Source organism: Crocodylus porosus, unplaced genomic scaffold, assembly GCF_001723895.1.
Source record: "Crocodylus porosus isolate Cpor-Errol unplaced genomic scaffold, CroPor_comp1, whole genome shotgun sequence".
NCBI classification, from domain to species: domain Eukaryota; kingdom Metazoa; phylum Chordata; order Crocodylia; family Crocodylidae; genus Crocodylus; species Crocodylus porosus.
The window spans coordinates 5,720,576-5,740,740 of NW_017728949.1; the positions used below are offsets into that span (position 1 = coordinate 5,720,576).

The window sequence follows — 20,165 nt, forward strand, 5'->3', positions numbered from 1 at the left end:
ACATGTAGGCAGCTTTGGCAGCCTGATGTTTTTCTGTATAATATCTCAAATGCAATAGATCTTATACCTTTTTCCATCATTATAGGCTAGTCAGATATATTTGTTGATAAATAACTTTAGGGAAAAGGCCCTGTCTTTTGCTATCTGATCTGCTGTCAAATGTCTGCTGTGGAGCTTAATGTGCTATCTGCCAACTGGATTTGGTTGAAACAAATTTGTGATGTACTAAGTTTTGTCAGTACCCAGTTAAGAATAAAAAAGGAAGAATCATGCTTGTTCATGTTAAAGGCCAAGCAGTTTATTGTACGTCTGGCACAGATCCAAACCTCAAAATCAAGCAGCGAAAAAAAGAAGGTTGAGTACTGCATTATTTTTCCATATTATGTCAAAAGGTTCTGTACTTGCTATGGAGTGAAAAAGGAGTTCTTTGTGCTTTTAATGAGCAATTAATTCCAGCTTCAGGATGTTAGGTTTAGAATAGGTTAGGTTCCCAAAACCCACAAACGTTTGTGTTGGATTATGAGTGAAAACCAAAATTCCAACTTCTAGAATAATAACATTCCTGTCTTCGAGCGCAATGGGAGAAATGACAATTTTATATACTATGTGAAACTACAGCAGAAATCACTATGACTTCCAGACTTTCTGAAAGCCTGCTGATGCATTGGTTATATTTAGTTTAATTGGATACATCTAACTTAAAAAATAAATCAGTAAAGCAATTTTGAAGACTAGCATACAGAAATATTTGTGTATGTGCTGTTGAAAAGCATCATATCAACTAATGAAGATTCAAACCTCATATTAAGTTGTGTTTGACTTTTAAGATTAGAAGTTTAATGGGCTCTAAAATGACATGAACTTCCTTTGTACTGTTTCCTACTATGATTAGTCAGCCAATTGAGAACTCTCCTTTGGTCAGTGTTTCTCTTCTGCCTGGTCTGTGAAAGTTTCAGATTGGATTAGTTCTGAAACATAATGCCATCTGCTCTAACTGAGCAGTTAGATTCTGATATTTTGGGTCTTTGGAGAATGTGTATGGAGAAATTTCAGCCAAACTTCATGTGAAAATAAGCTATTCTAAAAAGCACCATTAAAGACAGCCAAATACAACTTTGTTACTGCTCCTAAGTTTGAGTGACTCCACTAACTACTTTAAAGAAGTACTCTTTGCAAAGCTACTCTTTTTGCAAAGGGAAGCACTGCTGCAACATACTATCTTAATTAAATCCACTGGATCCCATTTATGGCTTAAAATATATTTTGAGTTCATGTAATACATATTGTAGCTTATTCTGAAATTTGCCTAATGAAGTCATTGCTTTTTATAATATTTAAAAAGGGGAAAAGCTTACTGCTTTTCTCTTCTTTCATTAAAATAAGTGATTTAAATTAAAAAAAAGTAAATCATATTGGTTATTTTCTTTGCTTACTGCCCTACCAAGTCTACTACTTTGGCACATCAGCAAAGTCTAGTATATTTGGATGGAGTCATCTTTAAGAGCTCCCTGTTCACTCAGGAAAACTTAGAATCATAAAAAGTTAGGGCTGGGAGGGACCTCAGGAGGTCTAGTCCAACCCCTGCTCAAAGCAGGACCAACCCCAATTAGATCATCCCAGCCAAAGCTGTGTCTAACTGGGTTTTGAAAACCCCAAAGGATGGAGCTTCCACCACCTGTGTGGGCAACCTATTCCAGTGTTTTACTACCTTCCTAGTGAGAAATTTCTTCCTAATATCTAACCTAAACTTCCCTTGCTGCAACTTGAGACTGTTACTCCTTGTTCGGTCTACTTAATATATGTTAACACATGCTGTACCGGTCATGTTTCTTGATGGTAGTGAAGGGTCTTCTGATATCTCCCAAGCTAGGAACTTGAGCGTAGTATCATAAAATCATGAGTGCTAACTGCTGCAGGTCATTTTGATGTATTATAAAACCTTTTGGGTTCTTCATTTTACATCTCTTCTAACTATGAACTGACCTACTTTGCCAAAATGTTTATGGGATGTCAGAAACAAACCTCTGATTGGTGATTGAGTTGATCAGGGGACATGGTGAATACTTGTGTGCTCAACCAGACATCTGTGTGTGCCAATCTAGTTACTGGGTGCACAGTACTCTGCATGCGAAAATAGTTATTTTAAAGCTTGGATCTATATGTATTTGTCAGTTTGCATTTGTGGCTGCAATAACAATGTTAGCCTGAATGGTAAGGTGGCTGGCTCTTTGAGAATTGCTTGATCTTTGGCAAGATGTCTCTAATTCAACTCTCACCGTTTTCAGTCCACCTGCTGGCTTAAGTATAAAACACTCCGTATGTGTGTGTGCATACAGATAAATACATGCATACAGTTATCCCAAACCTCAGGTTGGCCTCATATGTGAAAGCCCATGAATCATGGGGAAAGGGAAGTGGATTGAGATTTTAACACTCAATCTTCATGAGAGGTTGCCAAAGCTAATATTTCTCCCTTCGAATGTTCCCTTCACCTCACTGAAATGTACTTCTGCATGACAGCTCAGCTGGTGACCTCCAGCAAGTCAATTCCCCACATACCACAGGATCAAATACAGCTGCTCATGACTCCGACTACAATGGAGACAAAAAGTAGATTTCTTTTTAAAACTGACCTCCCCTTCCTCAGGCCATTAGTAAGAGGTTTGCTCTAACTTCTGAAAAGAGACACTGATCAGAAGGGCATTTATCTATAAGCACGTGACTTGTCTAGTGAAATCAATGGGACTGCTTCTGTGCTTGAAAAAAAGCACAGGCTTAAGTACTTTCCTAGATTGAGATTTGGGAGACCAAAATCAAGGGTCAAACATGATAGCAAAGTGCAGAAAATCTTGCTTTTAATATTAAAACTCTCATTATATTAAATAAGTTTTCATAACTTGGGCTTTCTCTTGCATTTTTAGAGATTAATCTGTCTAGTATGTGTGTCTGTTTTTATAGAAAACTAATTTGTCAAATTACCTTTAAAAAACAATCCTCAAACTTAGACAATACTGTATGTGATTACTGCAGAATTGAGGGGAAATCAACAAAGCCGTGGTTCTTAGATATGTTAGTCCACATCCTGGAAAACTTGCACTGAACTCTAGAGGAGTTTTGTATAAAGAGTGTAAAATGTTGCTTACTGAGAGGAACTGAAAGCAGCTTTCAGAATAACCTCAGTGCAGCAGCACACTGCAGTTACGCAGATCTTACAAAATATGGTAGAAGTTAAAATGAGTTAGGGTTATGCAGAGCTGCAGTTCCACTGAGTCTGTTCCCAAGTACAGCTCTTATTTGTAAGGGCTCTATAGCTATGGTTAACTAAGTGATTGAAGCCATTTGAAATAATATGTGACTATAATATGACCTTTTCTGTGCAGCTATATATGTAGATTTTTTTCAGTGTTGCAGGATAAACTGTAAAAGATGTTTTTTTACAGTTTCACAAAAGAAAATGCATACTGTAAAATGCATTAGTAGAACTGCTTGTTAAGTTGCATCATATGCTACTGGAGTCATGGCAGAGCTTTGAAGGTGTTCTGGCTACATTATTGTCAGGCAGAATATGAAAAGTTCAAGATTTCTTCACAGCTAAGATGTGAAAAGTAATTAGGATGTATGGCTGGGTGTTGTGTATAAGCAATTATCTGTGAATATATAAAGGCTTTATTTTTCTCAACAAACAGGCAACATTGTTATAATTATTTAAAATGAAAAATAAAGTCACTGGCTCAGACACAGAGAGATTGGGAAGATAACTTTATTAGTTCCTAGTCTAAGGTCTGTGTTGCAGATGGTAATCTAATATGAAGACTACATTAAAATACAACACAAAATATGGGAAAAAGAAACCTCCATTTACCAGGTCAGGCTTATGCATTACTCAAGCTTAGCTATTCTGTCTGAGGCCTGTTCTCTTTTTCAACTTTCAGCCCACATCTCTGTGATCAACTCTATTGTCAAGAGAACTTGGAAAAAGGAGCACTGACCCCTTTCTTATTGCTGAAAATGTGATCTAATTAAAAAGCATTCTATCTAATGAATGTTCTGTGTTAAAGAGCTCTGTGAAGGTTCAGAGTCAGTTCCATTTTGTTTGCATTTCTAATTTTTAAATCTTTTCTAGGGTGCTTGTACACTTTTATAAATTGGATTTTCCTCAGGCTTTGTATTTTTGAATTTCCAAGTACAAAAAAAAAAAGGATTCTGATAAGATGCTTACTCAAAGCAATCTGCTCTACAAAATCAGCTTCAGCGTTGAATGAAGCTTTGTCTTTTTTTTATGACACTTGCTGTTCAGCTATACTTTGTTTATTGATTTGGCAAGCAATGCTACAATTTGCATTGTTACCTTTTAAGATTCAAGAGATGTAAATAAAGTAATAATCCAGTTACCATGTACGTGCCTCACTGCCCCTTAATGATGGAGTCATTAATGCTGAAGTATTTGGTACGAGTCCCATACTTAGTAACACCAAATGACGTTCTCCCAGAACTCAAGTTCTGTGCTTTTGAAGCAAGAGGGTATGAGTTCTCTGTTACCAGATAACCCAAATGTATAGTCATAACCCTTAAGTTTCACATCACCACAGATTTGTTACTATAGAACGTTCACTTTTGTATGAAAACCACTTGTATCCAGTGTGTGTGACTGGGAAGACAGAGACATTTCAGGATTTCCACTGAAATTCTGTTTACTGCATTTATTGGTAGTGAATACATTGTTCTACTCTTAGTCCCTTCAGCTGCGTATTTGCTGGGTTGAAAATAGTGACTATTAAAATTATTATACACTATATTCAACATATTGAATTATTATACAACATATTCATATGCTAAGTAGGCTATTGTATGTGCCAACCTGTAGCTTATTGAAAGCATATTAATTACTGTGAGAGGAGTTACTTTGGGTCATGGAGGCTGGTAAGATCAGAAAATGGAGTAGATAGTGTTATATAATTAAGGTTTTCCCAAGAATATGTTGCAGCAGTGGATAAAGATCCAGGGTGATATCATGACTCCAGTGAAGTCAGTAGAAGAACCCCCTTTTCATGTTTGCTTACTCAAAGCAAGGTAAGGAGAACCTGACCTGATCTGGAAGAGTTCTCACAATATTGATTGTATTTTATGGGTACACTTACTTGAATTGCATTGAAGACATTCAAGATAATTTTACAGCCCTTCCTTCAAATATATGATGACCTTGTGTAACTCATGACTGGGTCCTATGGTCTCAATTCTGCCTTCGTCAAAACAAAATCATTTTGACAACCTAAATTCAGGCTTTGCTGCAGATTGATTGCACATGGAACGAACACAACGCTGGTTGGTAGCTACCAACCAGTGTGGTTTAATGTTGACACTTTTATTTGCACTAGAAGTTAATTTTGAAAGTATTTCTGTTAATTTATCAGGAAGATACCTGTCAAGTTAGCAATTAAACACCTTGGTGACCAATTACAGTTTATATGGATTAATAGATTTTTTTCTTCCACATATGTTCTGGAATCTGTGATAATAGCTATACTGTTTTGTAGCATGACCCCACTCAAGTCTAACAAAAAAAAAAATCAAGTTCCATCATATTTGAATGCAAATTTTACCTTTGTAAATGATGGCCTGAAAAGAAAGAGTTTCCATGGTAACCTTAGGAAACACATAACCTGTTTATCATAACTTCTTCATGAAGCAAGTTGGGGGGTGGGGAATATGCTTTGAAGTCAGCTATATTTTTCCACATACAGCATTCTACTGTAGTGTATAGATAATTTAAGAGACTGCTCCTGTATTTTCCTAAATTAACTTTGTTTCCTGCTTCTTAAAAAAATCTTACGAAATAGTGTTGGAATGAACTTTTGTAAGCAACACTTAAAGTTACCAGTTAACCTTCCTGTTTTTTTTCCAGCTGAGAACCAGGTCAATGTCTTGAAAGACAAATAAAAAATGAATACATATACCAGACCTCTTCCACCACTTTTTCTCATTTATTCTTCATGCTTTATGCTCAGCATTGAGATATCCCTTAATGCCTTTCAAAGGCACTTGAAGTTTTTGTTTTCTTCTTATTCCATTTTGCCACTAAAACTACTGTTTGGAAGCTGCCCTGCTATAGCGCTGAACTTCTATATTGTGGCGCTATCACAGAAAAAGAAGATATTGATTATATTTCACTTTCAGTACCGACATTAGTAGTTGAGGTGCTGGCTTCTTTAGGTACTGGTAGCCAGGAGTGAGTTTGATATCTGCAAGCTGCTGGAAGGTTATATTTCCTGGCACATGCCTGGTAACTCCTGGTTAAAGGAAAGTATGCCTATAACATTTTTTAGGGTCATTAGAAGTGAGCAACAGGTGTTGGGGTTTTTCAGAGTACTGCTTTGAAGTGCCATTTAGGAGTCCACTAACTGACAAGACTAACCCTGTAGGCAATGATTTGGGGAGTAGAACACAGAGAAGGTGTTGCCCACAATTACCCATCTGGTATCCATCTGGTACCCGCAAACAACAGACAGTGCCAGATCACAGAGAAACTATACCAACTGCTAAATTAGTATCAGCAAGCAAGGCAGGTCACCACCCACCAGCAGTTATATGCATGAGGATCTGTGTCTTTAGCATTTATAGACTGGTATCACAAGACCGGAAAGAGCCTGATGCCAGAGCATATGGAAAGCCAGCATATGCTGATGTAGTTTGCTGAGTATTAATCTAGTTTGGGGATTGTTTTAACCATATTTAACTTGCAGCGTGGAAAGCTTTTGTCATAATCCCACTGAGGGAGAACCTCTCTTTAGTCACACGTATGTTTAACAGGATTAAGGTGGTTTTAATACTCTGTGCTACACGCTAGCCATTAAGATTCAAAGAATACTCCGCCGGTGTGGTATTAAACCACAATACGAGGAGCTGGGATTAAATTTTACATACATGATTGACAGTTTGTTGTTTTCTATGATGTAAGCTGTTTTTAGGGGAGGACATTTTTGTGAAGGGGCCTTCTCCCCACTTCTTTAAGGTTTTCTTTGTTCTGTCTTTTCCCCCCTCTTCCTCCTTTTTGTCCATTAAAGCAGTGCAGTTTTCTACAGTAGTTACGTGGTTAAAATGTAATAATACAATAGAGATTTGTTGCCTCTGGGCTACCCCTTCTAACTCTTGACCTCCAGCAAGGCGAGATTTATAGACAATGAAAGGCGCTCTCTCCCCTGTGAAGCTGCCTGCCTGGAGGAACCTTTTCACTGTCTGTTTCCACCACTTCCTCTGCAATTTTGTTCCATGCCCTGTTATTTCCCACCGTCTCCACACAAACCACCTCCGCACCCAGCATCAACGCTGGGTGCAGGCGGATACGGTAAAACATCAGAATCCAGTTCTGATCATTAAAGCTACAGAAATGGACTGGGGTCTTTAGTTTGCCATCCCCATAATGAATGTAAATTCATCTTGAGATGCTCTCCAGTTTCTGCCAGGATATTTATTACCATTTTTCTTAGCAAAAAAGACAAGCTTGTGTCCGTATTATACACAGCAGCCATTGCATATTGGCATGGGTACTGAGCACTCTGCTGACTTAGCTGGAGAAAGATTTTGAAAGCCCATGACTTTTGAAAGAAAATTCAATTCAATTTACTTCATACAGTGTCTCTCATAAAGTAATTCAGAATGCTTTATATTAAGAGATAACATAATGAGAAAATGCTTTATAGAACTGGGGATACAGATAGCAAGGCAAAATGATGCGCGATGATGAACTGGAGTAAAAGAAAAGAAGACTGTAATTTAAAAGCGGTAATCATTTGGATAAGTAGTCTTGTAAACTAATTACAGTGAGGGGAAAAGCAAAGAATGCAAGACTAGGGAGGAGCAAAAAGGAGCTTACTTTCAATCATAGGCTAAGGCAAAGAGTTGGTTTTAAGGTGAGTCTGAAAGGGAGAATGGCTCACAGTTTACAAAGAAAGATCTCGGGCAAAAAAATTTCCTTCACAAGTTAAATGGTTCTCTTTCTGTGGAAGATGAGAGTATGTTTTCTACTGACTAAGGCAGTTGCCACCTTTTTAAGCACAGCCCCTATATAGAAACAGCCTGTTTCCTTTTTAAAGTTCCCATCTGTATTTGTATTCCCTTGGTCTGTTGCCTTTTATAAAAGCAACTCTGCCTTCTCTGTATATAAATCTAAATCCTTACTTCACCTCCATGAATAAGAAGAGACTAATTGCACTGACTAGTTTTATGTTTAAGTCATCAAAATGCACCATCTTAAGCACCTACTGGCTTAGGAAAAAACAATAGTGGTGTGATATGTACCTTTTTCTTTTTTAAGTTAGTCTATTATTAGTTAAAAGGCCTGTGTTTGCTTTTCTGGCTTAACTGAGAGTAAGTTTGAGAGTAAGGGTATCACCAATCTGCTGTTCATTAAGGACAATTAAGAGATAGAATTAACAAAAACACATTATAGGATTAATGGAAAGAGAAGCCACCCACAGAGAAAGACACAGGCCAGGAAATGATCTCATTTAGCATGGACACAGGAAACCGGCAGTCATTTGGGAGCAGGGAGCAGGGGATCCTTGAGCAGAGGTTCACAGAACATAATATCCACTCCATACTAAAAAACTATCAAGCTTTGTCTTGAATAACTTCACCTCAGTCTCTGCTGTTTCTCTATGCCTGGCATTGGGGATATAGAAAAAAACTGAGAGCATATTTTCTATTGAGCTAAGGCATTTGCCACCTTTTTAAATACAGCCAATGTATAGAAACAGCCTGTTTCCCTTTTAAAGGTTCCATCTGTGTTTGTGTTCCCTCAGTCTATTGCCTTTGTAAAGCATTTTTCTCTGTATATATAAATCTAAATGATTACTTCACATCCATGAATAAGATCTAGGGCATTGCTGAGGGGGGGAAATAAATAATAAGATAATCAGCCCTATTTAATTCCAGGTTGATGCTCTGTTGTCATTGATGCTTCATGGTGGTGGTCAAATAGGGAAGAGGGATACTGATAAACAGAATATATCAGCCACACTGCTAAGCCCCATTGTTTATCTCTCCTTTTTTCCCCCACAAAAGGGAGAGATCAGGAGATTAAGGACACTTAATTGTCTAGCAACCTGATTGACAAATTAGTGCTCTGACTGTGTATGGTTGATCTTTTAAGTGAAGCTGTTCAAAACCACCAACCAAGATCATCAGTAACTCGGATGTGCATGTCTCTGCGTTTTTATGGGGACAAGGAAGGATGATGTGATTATTATTTTTTTCTTTGTACGAGGATGTTTTCCTCACCCAAGGGAAATGCATTCTAGCGGCATGAACATAACTATTAATCAACACTTATAGCAGTAATCAGTGAATGAAAAATGATGACCAGAAACTGAAAATGCACCAGCATAGCTGTCTTGGAATTCCTTCTTTGAGTTCATGCCCTTGCATTCTAATACAGATAATTCTTCTAAGCTTAGTATAGGTGTATTAAAAATGAAGAAGTGATTTAGAAAACTAGCGCATATTTTTGATCTCTTGAAAAAATACAAAGACAGGAAGTGAGGGGTGATGCACTGAAATCATGTTAGGTGAGGTTATATGGATATTCCAAAGTAGTTTCTATTCTGAAAGTATTTGAGCCAGGTCTATAATAGGTCTAAACTGGTATAGTTCATGAGGATCCACTGGACATAAAGCTCATCACTGCTAAAAAGCAGTTACATATTGGTAGAAGATAGGTAGTGTACGTGCATGTATATGCATCTCCTGCTTTGTTGAATATTTTGGCTCAAAAAAGCTGATGAGTCCAAAAAGAAGTGCAGGTGTATTTCTCCCCTTAGGATTCTTCCAAATAGAATCTGATGCAATTAACCTTATGACAGGCACTGTTGTCAGCATCTACATCCTTTGCTGAGTTGGGGCCAGAGTTTTGAATGCTCTGCAGTATCAAGAACTTGAGAGAATTTACTTAGAACCAGAGTCATACCTCCTCTTGCTTTTCTTTACAGTTTTTTTTGATGTTTGGATATAATTTTTAAAGTATAAAATTCTTCCCAGAAACATCCCAAAGGCTGAGCTAGAAGCTGGTGGAAGTACAAGCATGTTTAAAATTAAATGGCTTGCTGTAACAGGTCCAGAATGCCTTGGTGAGAAAGAGCCCATAGAACATACCTTTAAAAAATGAATGGGTTTCTGACCATGAATCAGTGACACTGAGTAGCCACAGGACCAGGGGGTCAACCTACTGGGTGCTGTTTGTTGGATCGGCTTCCCAAGTCCTTGACTCACCATTCTCAGCTCACAAGAGGATCATGTTCAGTATTAGCTGCCTTTCCACCCCACATGTAGCTCTCACAACCTCACACCATAACTTCAGAACTTGTATAAAATTGCACTCCAAAAATTTCTGCAGGAAGGTAATATCCAAAACTTCAAAAATAAAGCAGAAATGCAAGAAATTCATCAAAAATCGAACTGCAGTTCCATGAGCTCACAAGAGGCATTTTTTGTTCTTCCGTCTCCAGAGCTGTATTTAAGCTTGGCATGCAATAGGGAAATAAAGTGATCATCTCAAAGGTGATTTTAAGATTCTCCATTGAACGTCATTTGGGCTTGCCATGGTAGCCACTTTTAAAAAGAAAAGAACAACTCAGTATTCAAAGGAGAAATACTGAAGATGCTATCCTACATCCAAACAATGGTAGAGCAATATTGATGGGATCATATAACACTAGCCCCTTCTTTGAGGACTGCTTCTGTCATTAAAATCAATGCAACTTAATTAAAGCAAATTATAGATAGATACATCTATAAATAAGATATTAAAGTGTGCTGCTGAATATGATAATTGCTGCATATTTAGCAATCAGCGTGTGTGTTCTGCTTTTGCCAGGAGGGATTTCTTTCAGTAGAATCAATGGAGCTTTATTAAAAACCATCCAAATTAGAGGGAGAAATGATGAGTGTTATAATAACGCAAAATCACTGTTTCAACTTCCATTGCAAATCCAGGAAAGCAAAATACCTCCCTCTTTCTCTATGTAAGGAAAACATCAGAAAAATTCTTTTGAACCATGGACATTGTTAGAATTTTTAATTTTTACCTTTTGATTTAAAAAATAAAACGGTGAATGGAGGAAAACATGTTTTCTATGTGAATACTGAAGGTTTTGAAGGGTAGAGTAATTAGGCTATCATAGCATGAAGGGATGGAAAAGACCCTTTAGACTACATTGTCAACCTCCTTAAGTTCACTCAGTTCACTTTCCTGCAAAACGTTGTTTCTTCCCATGTGAAGAACAAATGCACAAATAAATAAATTCAGGTGTCAAAATGTCCAGAGTTCTTTATTTTATTTCCAGTCACTGGAGCTGTGTGACCGTTAAATTGCGGAAGATACAATGGATAAGGTTTGATTTGTCACCAGTGCACAAAACATCAAGGGGTGGATGAAGACAAATCCATTTTTACCCTTTCAGTTTTTCTCTGTTCTCACCTAATTGAAAACAAAACCCAAGTGTGTCCCAGGAGAGCAGCAACCTGTAGGTCAAAGGGCAAGTTCCACTTATCATGGCTATTTTGCATGTTGACTCTCAACCTATGTGATTTACTTAGCAGTGCGCACAGACAAAAGAAGAAAGCTTGGTGAGGAGAGCTCAGATAGGCATCTGAAACAAGCCTTTTAATACATAATAATAAGAAATGTATAGATCAGCAAAGCAATATCACAGAGGTCAGCAATCCCCGGCACGCGTGCTGAGCATGGGACACAAGGCCATTTTGTTCGGCACACCACTGCCGGCCCAGGCTCTTAAGCAGCTGCTGCCAGCCACAGAGCCCAAGCTGCTCCCAGCAGGTGGCTAGGAGGCTGCAAGCCCTGCTGCAAGCAGACGGCTCCCTGGGCAGGCTCCAGCTGGGAGGCTGCAAACAGCTGCTCCGGGCTCTGGCATGTCGGCACTCGGCGCCTTCCAAGGTAGACATTGTGGGTTTCTTGGCACTCCGATCAAAAAACATTACCTACCCCTGCAATATCATGTGCCTTGCTTGTACCCTGCCTTCCAGGGGCAAATCCAGAGGGGGTACAGTGGCATGACCGTACCTGCCTTCCAAACCATACTGTAGGAGCAGTAGCTACAGACATTTTTTTGCAAGTTAAGTATCACCCACTCTCAACACCCCCATCCTTCCACTCCATGTTCAGTGGCAGCACTGAAGATGGGGTAGATGGCAGGGGAAGGGAGAAGACACACCACTGAGCATGGAGGCAAAGCAAATGAGTACCAAGAGCCAAGGGGGAAGGGGATGGCCCCAACTGCTGCTGTAGCATGGTCTGCTGGTCCAGATGGGGTGAGGGGACGCTGGGAGCCAGAGATGCAGTTACCCCTGCCATGCCGGTCACTACTTCTACACCTTGTTTTGTAAAATCCTGCATCCTCTTGCCTTGCATCCAACAGTCTTGGGTGGTAGGTGACTTTTGCAAAGCTAAGTGATGTGGGAGCACAAATCTTACTGGAAGTCTGTGCAACTCATGTGCTTAACCTGCCTGCTAAGTCTGACGTCCCCCTAGCGTGTGTTGCATTATGCCATATTTTGTAGAATACACTGTAATGAACAAAGTTGAGTGCTTTTCTTGAAGCCACATAGTGAATCAGTTAAAAAGTTGAGAAGATAATCCCAGATTCTCATCTCGCTTAGGTAGGTATAAATTCAGCATGACTCAATTAGGGCCAGTAGAATTAGACATGTATAACTAAGGGCTCCTCTACACATGTAGGTAAAATCACAATGGGATCTAATGTGTGCTCCACATAATCATGCCTTATGTCCTGCATGCATGGCATGGCAGGAGGCACGATTGTGTGGATCATGCATTAGACCTCAGCACACCTCATTGCTGGAGCAGGAGGAGCCTCGGATCATTATCTTGGGCTCCCTTGCACTGGCTTCCATGGCTGTAAGCCCCACAGCTGACAGATCTCTGCAGAGCTCACAGCAGAGGCAATGCAGGAAAGTTGCCCTGACTATGAACACCCCATGAGCAGGGCTGGCAGCAGGGAAAACTCTGCACCGGCATCCTGTGCAGCGGGTCTCATGAGGTGTGGCCTTCACAGTGGGGAGAATGCTACTGTCACTGTGAGCCTCATTAAGTGCAGGGCTTGCAGTGGTGGCAGCCTTCCCCACACTGACCCTGCTGCAAGTCCTGCAGGGCTCACAGCGGTGGCAGCGTTCTTCCTGCTGCCCCTGTTGTGGGCCCTGCAGCTGAAGATGCTGCCTCTGCCGAGAACCCTGCAGCCAAAGAGACTCACATGGTTGGGGGTGGGGAGAGGGAGAGCAGCATTCTCCTGGCTGCAAACCCCACAGATGACAACACTGCCAGCCTTGTCAGCTGTGGGGCTGGCAGCATGTGGTGCACCCCTATGCCTGGGAGCTCCTCAGTTGATGGGGCTCCCAGCCACAGGGGAGCACTTGGCCACAGGTTCAATTAATGGTGTGATTAAACTAAGCGACAAAGTTATTCCACATTTTTTGTGGAATAACTTTGTAGCTTATTGCTCTATTGTTTTATCACGCCATTAATTGGTGAATGTGTAGCTAGATCACAGTTTAAGTCCTGATTACCTGGTTAGTTATGCCTTATATGTAACATGTAGAGGGGACCTAAGATCAGTTCTTTCTGCCCCCAACCACTAGGCACCGTGCCTGATTTTAATTTATTTTGCATTCTGTATGCAAAATAGGACTTTTGCTTCATGTTAGTGGTGGGGGGGGAGGGTATGATTAGTGGAAGCGTGTTTAATTCTTTTGATTTCGTACAAAAAGAATCCTTTCCCAAAATCCCAAAATGAAACTGTTCAAAGGGCAAACGGAGATGTTAAGAATAAGAATGATCTAATAAAAGTACAAGATGTGAAATCTACCAAGCAAGGTTTCAACCTAGAATGTATTATTAGTTTTCAAAAAGAGCAAGCTATGTGAAACTTGTGACTTCCAACTATTTTTGTAGCAAAATGAAAAATCTTAATCAGATTTTGAAGAAATTTGGTCCCTGGAAAAATGGTAAAAATGTTCTGTGTGTGACCTTAAACAAAATACCTGATGTACATGCTGTAAGAAATAAGATCATTGCCCACTTCCTAATATGTCTGATATTCCCTTCCCCACACAACCTTGGAGCGGCCTGTGTCATTGCACTCTCTGATACTGTTGTGAAATGGAAGTTTTAGTCTTTACTCAGCATCAGTACTGTATTATGTTGGATTTCAGCGCCATTTGGGATACAAGCTGGAAGGAGGTAGCAAAACACTCCAGTCACTCACCAGGAAACTCAGGGCCTACCTAGCAGACAAGGTAGACCCCCTAGAGAGAATCAGAATGTCACCCAGAGCAAACCCTTCCACACAAAGGACAGGAGAGTTACTGGGAGAGAACTATTATCTATTTATATTGTGGCAGCACCTACGGGCCCCGATCATGGACTGAGACCACACATATTGGGCTATGCATAAACATATAAAAAGACAGTGCGCTCCCCTCAGAGCTTATATTCTAAGGAATGGCCTCTTGTTTAAACACAGGTTTTTTTAAGGTTTGCGTGCAGTTGCATGAAAACTACCCAACCAACACCAGAAGTGCACACTGCCCTTAGGCCAAGTGTTTCCTGACCAGTGAGATTTCTTAGCCCTAGACTTAGACTGTTGGTTTGTTCACTGCATGTAAAGGCAAGCATGGATTAGGAGACATGAAATCAACTCTGTCCTGAGGAAAAGAAATAAGACTCTTTAACCTCTTATCATGCTATTTTCAAAGTAGTCTCACCCCCAGTATGAAAGAAATAATTTGTCTACTTATAACAGGCTATTTTTATGGGGTACCAGCTCTGATTTGGAGGTAAATCCTATGGAGAAGATTTTCCAAAGATCCCGTTTAATAGTTAATTCATGACACATTCACCAATGATTCTGGAGCAGACCCTCTGCTGATGGAAGACTTGTGTTCTCAGATTTGGTCTACATGGACATATTCACATAATTTTGTTTTTCTGGGCAGTTTTCTTATGGAGAATTGGCAGATTTGAGAGATGATTTGCAGCTAGCCTATCATTTCCTCCTATTAGAAGCCTCAGCTAAAGTACTGTACAGTTATTATATTTGACAGGGGCCATAGCTTACATTTACACCTGCACATCTCTTTTTTTCATTACACTCACTTGCTCTTTTCATCTTTCTGGATTGAATTACAGCACATTTAGTACGGCTCTTTTTACAACCTTTGTCATGAAAACAAATTCAGATTCTGCCTGTCCATAGAAGTTAGGAAAAGACCATGCTCTGCTACTGCAACATATCACAGCACTTTCTGTGCTGAAGTTGATCTAAAATCTGTTGATCTAAAATTATGGTGAGGCTGAGTGCCTACCGACCTCTCCATCTTTTTTATTCATTGCTTCCTTGGCTAAATTAGCATTATTTTGATGAAAGAATGTAGTAGTATCACAGCCTTTTCTGAAAGTGAATTATTTTTATTGCTGAAACCTTGTTTGCTAATGGAAATTATTAGTGGAGGAAAATGATGCTTAAACAGCAAGAAAGATACTAATTATATAGATATGCTTACAACAGGCTATTTTTCTGGGGTACCAGTTCTGTTTGTAGGTAAATCCTATGAAGAATTTCCAAATGCCCCAATTAACAGTCAATTTATGACGCCTTCAGTGGTGTAGGGTGAGTGGTACCTTATCATTCTGGAAACAGACCCACTGCTGATGGAAGATATTTGTTCTCTGGTTTGGTTCTCTCTACATGCTTTACTCCTTATATTCTAATATAATAAAGGGCTTAGTCTGTCTGTCTGTCTATCCATAATACTCTTGGAGCACTGATTGGTTACGAAAAAAACCAGAGTGCTCCAAGAGCATTACAGATGGGAGGTAGTGGTGATGTGGCAGAGCACCGCCATGATGAAATGGATGGAGGGGACAGAGCGGGGGAATGAGGCCAGCGCCACTGTCCTTGTCCCTGTCCCCCAGCCCTACTCCTTGGAGGTGGCGGCAGTGTGGGGTGCTGGCAGAGGGGGACAGAGGGGATAGCAGGGCAAGCTTCTCCCTCCTCCCCCCCCCCCACTCCTGAAAGGCAGCGGTGGCGTGGGGTGCTAGCAGAGGGGGACGGATGGGATAACTGGGCAAGCTTTCCTCCCCCCATTCCTGGGATATGGTGGCCGGGGGGGTTAGGGTTAGCAAGCTTCCCCCCACCCACCCCCTCTCCATCGTTCTTGACGGGCAACTCGCTAGTTTATACATAAAAAGTCTCCCAGTTGCACATAGGAAACCCTGGCCAATAATGCACAGTTATATGCGGATGCAATACAGGATTGGACTGGGAATCTATTTCGTCTGATATCCCATCAGCTGGGCTGTTGCTGTAAGCTTTAGAAAAACAAGTCCCAGAACTTCAAAGTGGGGAAATACAGTTTAAACTGCTGATATGAGAACAGGGGCTTATGTCCCTTCTAAACTTTCAGACACTTTACAGTCATTATTAATGTGATGCTGAATATCATACAAACATCCAAACGTGTTCTTGTTCTAATTTTACTAAGTTTTGGCCTCAGTGAGACTTTGTAGCACTGAGTTGTGCCCCCCTCTTGTATGCTGAGAGTATAGGTGTCCTCCAACGCCAGTCTCTTCTCTTAAAAGTTTTGACCTTTTCAGTTTCTCTTCACTTGCTCTCAGTCATTTCTTTTCTTTTCTTCTTTCTTTTTGTGCCCATTTCTACAATACTCTCCTTTAGATGGAAGTGGACATGAGTACAGTGCTCTAGTTAAGGACACCCCATTGATTTGCATAATGGCATTATTACATTTTCTGTATTATTCTTTATCCTATTCCTTTCACAAGCTAATATTTTGCTTGCTACTTTTGATTGCTTCTGTATATTCAGAAGGGGTCTTCAGAGAGCTATCCACAATGACGGTTTGGTCCTTTTTTCAAAGGTGATATAGCTGATTTGAAACTCATTTTGAGTGTCTAAGATCATTCTCTCCACTGTGCTTTACCATACTTTAATCAACTGTGAATTTCATCTACCAGCATGATCTCTGTTTACTTTCCTGAGTTAAATTCCTCAAAAGTCCTGCACTGTCTTCTCCAGTGTAAAATATCCTAAACCAGTGGTAACCAATCTGCAGCACAGATGTCATAAGTGACATGGGGAGCCTCTGCATGTGCCACATAGACTGGGGAGGGGGCAGGCAGCACAGTGCCAACAGGGCAGGTAGCAGAAAGAAGGGCAGTAGATCAAGCAGGGAAAAGAAACAGTACCTGGGGAGAGTGAGGACTAATGTGTGGCCCACCTGCCAAAAAAGTTTGGCCCTCACTGACTTAAACTATTTTGCATCTCCACAAATATAAGTACCTCAGTGCTTACCTGCAACTCAGCTAACGTGTTATCTTGACTCTAATAATGCTTACTTTGAACAGTACATTGTTGTTTACTAATGAAAATAATATGTAGGCCTGCAAATATGTGGAAACTTACTGTGCACTGAGAATGCCTTGAGGGGGTGATTCTTAATCTTTTAAGTTAGTGTCATAGGGTGCCTATAGACATGCGCGTTCACATTCTAATTAAAATGCTCCAGCCTCTCCTCACTCTCGCATGTATTAAGTCCCAAAGCATTTCAAAATAGCCACTGGAGCACCTTATCTAAACCTCATCAAATGAGCTTTAGATAAAGCATCCCATGTCCATTTTCAAATATGGAGGGACTTAATGCACATGACGGTGAGCCATTTTAATTAGAGCGGCTCTGCAGGTACTGCTCTAATTAAAATGCCCCTCCCCCCCACCTCCAGACACATGTGTAATTAGTCTGTGAAGCCAATAATTAGTGTAGCTAGTTGTAAAGAGAGTATAGGTCCATTGCTAATGCCATGTCTAGCACTTAAATAAAAATGTAACTAGGCAGATATTTCCAGTGCTGTAACTTTTTTCCTTCATCTTTTCATCAGGTCAGTATCTTCTTTTAGAAGCCGTTTTACTTTTAATTTTGTGCTATAACATCTTTACTGCTGTGCAGACAGATGGAGAAAGGAAATGAGAAGGGGTAGCTGAGTATTTTAATTAAAGACACAGAGCCAGAGTTTGCTCTTTGAGCTTATTGGACAGTTTTCACAGGGTGCAGAGACTTATCAGCTGTGTGGAGCCAAATTTGTAAAATTGTATCCAGAATTGTAGTTTCTATGGTAACTATCTCACAGCACATAGACAAACAGAATTGGCAGGAGGCACCTGATTTTATTTTCTCTGCAAGTAACAATCAGAAAATTGATGTTTTCAGGTTGTCACACATAATGTGAGTACTTTTTACTTACTGGTGACTGCATATGTTTTTCTTGGTAAACACCCTGTATATTCTTAGTCATTTCATGTTACTTGTACATTAACTGAGTGTTGTCTCACTTAGCAAGCTTAAAAATAATCAAGTTGAACTTGCATTTTGCTTTAGAATCATTAATCCGATAAATATCTTGTCACTTTACATACCTAATTGTCCATTCAGTGTCATGCAGGTAAATGGTATTTTGTATGATTTTTGTGCTCGGTAAGTTAAAGCATAAAATTCTTTGATTTCCTTTGTTTTTCCTCCAAAACAACAAGAAGGTCAAGGCTTGTCTGTCACCAGAATGGCCCGTTATTTAAGGGAAATTACCAAACTGTTTAAAGTAGAAGCATGAGAAAAACATAAATGACTGAGTCTTTGCACTCTCTGTATAAAACACACCTTACTTTTACTGGTGGTAAAAGGAACCAAATGATCTAAACCAATTAGTCTGCTGCCCTCTTTTTGGAATCTAGGCCAGTGATTTTTTTCTCTAGCCCTGAGTAAGGCACTGTTACAGCTGTGGTCATTTCAAATCAGAGATGATTGTTTTTTGGAACCTATCAACTCCTTAAGGACTCCTTACAATTTTGATTCAGATTAAAAGCATTTAGCCAAAGGTCCATTCTAAATAGGTTTTTCATTTAATGGTAGGTTGGCTTGTTACTAACATTGCCTTGGAGTACTAGGGTGCAGTCTCAGCATAACACTGCTCATCTAAAATAATTCCTAAAACTCCTCTCTAGTAGCTTAAAATTGTATATATGTTTGCATTGTACATGGCTTTTGTAAAGGATCTAAAGATATATTGTACATAAAAAACATTATATACAGGTGAATAAGTCTTATTACAACTTACACAACATTTCCATCACAGCAGTTTTTAAATCTCTTCAGTGAAACTGAGGTATTGTGCATAAATTACAAGATTGACAGAAGTGTACTGTAACCTGTAGAACGTGAAAAACATGTTAATTTTCGTTTCTGTTTCCTCTTTTTATAATCAGACATTTGCAGAAAGCCTCATGTGATTTATTCTTTTCTTTTTAATGAATTGTTAAAAATGTTTGAAAAGGCATTAAATCTTCCCCTCTGCCATTAATCTGTAAAGGGGGAAGGGGGTTTTAAATGGCCTCTTAGTGTATTGCTTTATAAAACTGCTGATTCTGGCAGTGCCAGAATAGGAATACGTATTAATGTATGAAACACTGAATGCAGACAGTAAGCCTCCTGCATTTATGGAGGAAAAGGCTAATAGCTCCATTTTAACAAGGCTCTTAACACTTGGGCCATCAGCGGGCATTGAGTGACTGAAAGTGGGAGAGCTAAAAGCATCTAAGTTCAGCGTTTTGTACTGCAGTTGGAGCCTTCTTATTAGGATTTCATGTTCCAGCCAGCCATGGTTGCCATCTTGAAAACAAACCAAGTAGAGAGAGCTGGCATTTTGACTGAATGCACTAATGCTTTACCTCTGAAACTGCACTAGAGCATGATAAATGCACTTAAGTCCCAGTTGGACACTTAGCTTTACAACAGCATTTTGGAAAGTTTCTGGATTTGTGTTATGAATGAATGCAAAGGTTGTTTATATCACATTTTATGCTGAAGCGAAAAAAAAAGCAACAGGTGGTAAGCAAACCTGAAGCTGGTATATAACCTCATTCTTTCTCTGGATCACATATGTTTTCAGCAAAATTGAGGGACCTTTGTATATAATCAGATTTATCTCCTGATATTACTGAATCCTAGGAGGGAGACTAGCCAAAAGAAACTGAAGGTGTGTGGTGTCCCTACTGGCTCAGAGCCATTGGGAC

General features: G+C 39.7%; 1 protein-coding gene across 6 annotated transcripts in view; it reads left to right on the forward strand.

Moving 5' to 3' along the window:
- PARD3B (par-3 family cell polarity regulator beta) overlaps positions 1-20,165 on the forward strand; it is a 761,176-nt gene that overhangs the window by 700,580 nt on the left and 40,431 nt on the right. Inside the window, exon 23 of one of the 6 annotated variants that reach the window (XM_019553773.1) lies at positions 3,933-4,396. The exons of the other annotated variants lie outside the window; for them this stretch is intronic. Coding sequence (XP_019409318.1) covers positions 3,933-3,947 — 15 coding nt within the window. The 3' untranslated portion in view covers positions 3,948-4,396. Of the gene's footprint in view, positions 1-3,932; positions 4,397-20,165 lie in introns of those variants that run through there. 6 annotated transcript variants of the gene reach the window in all.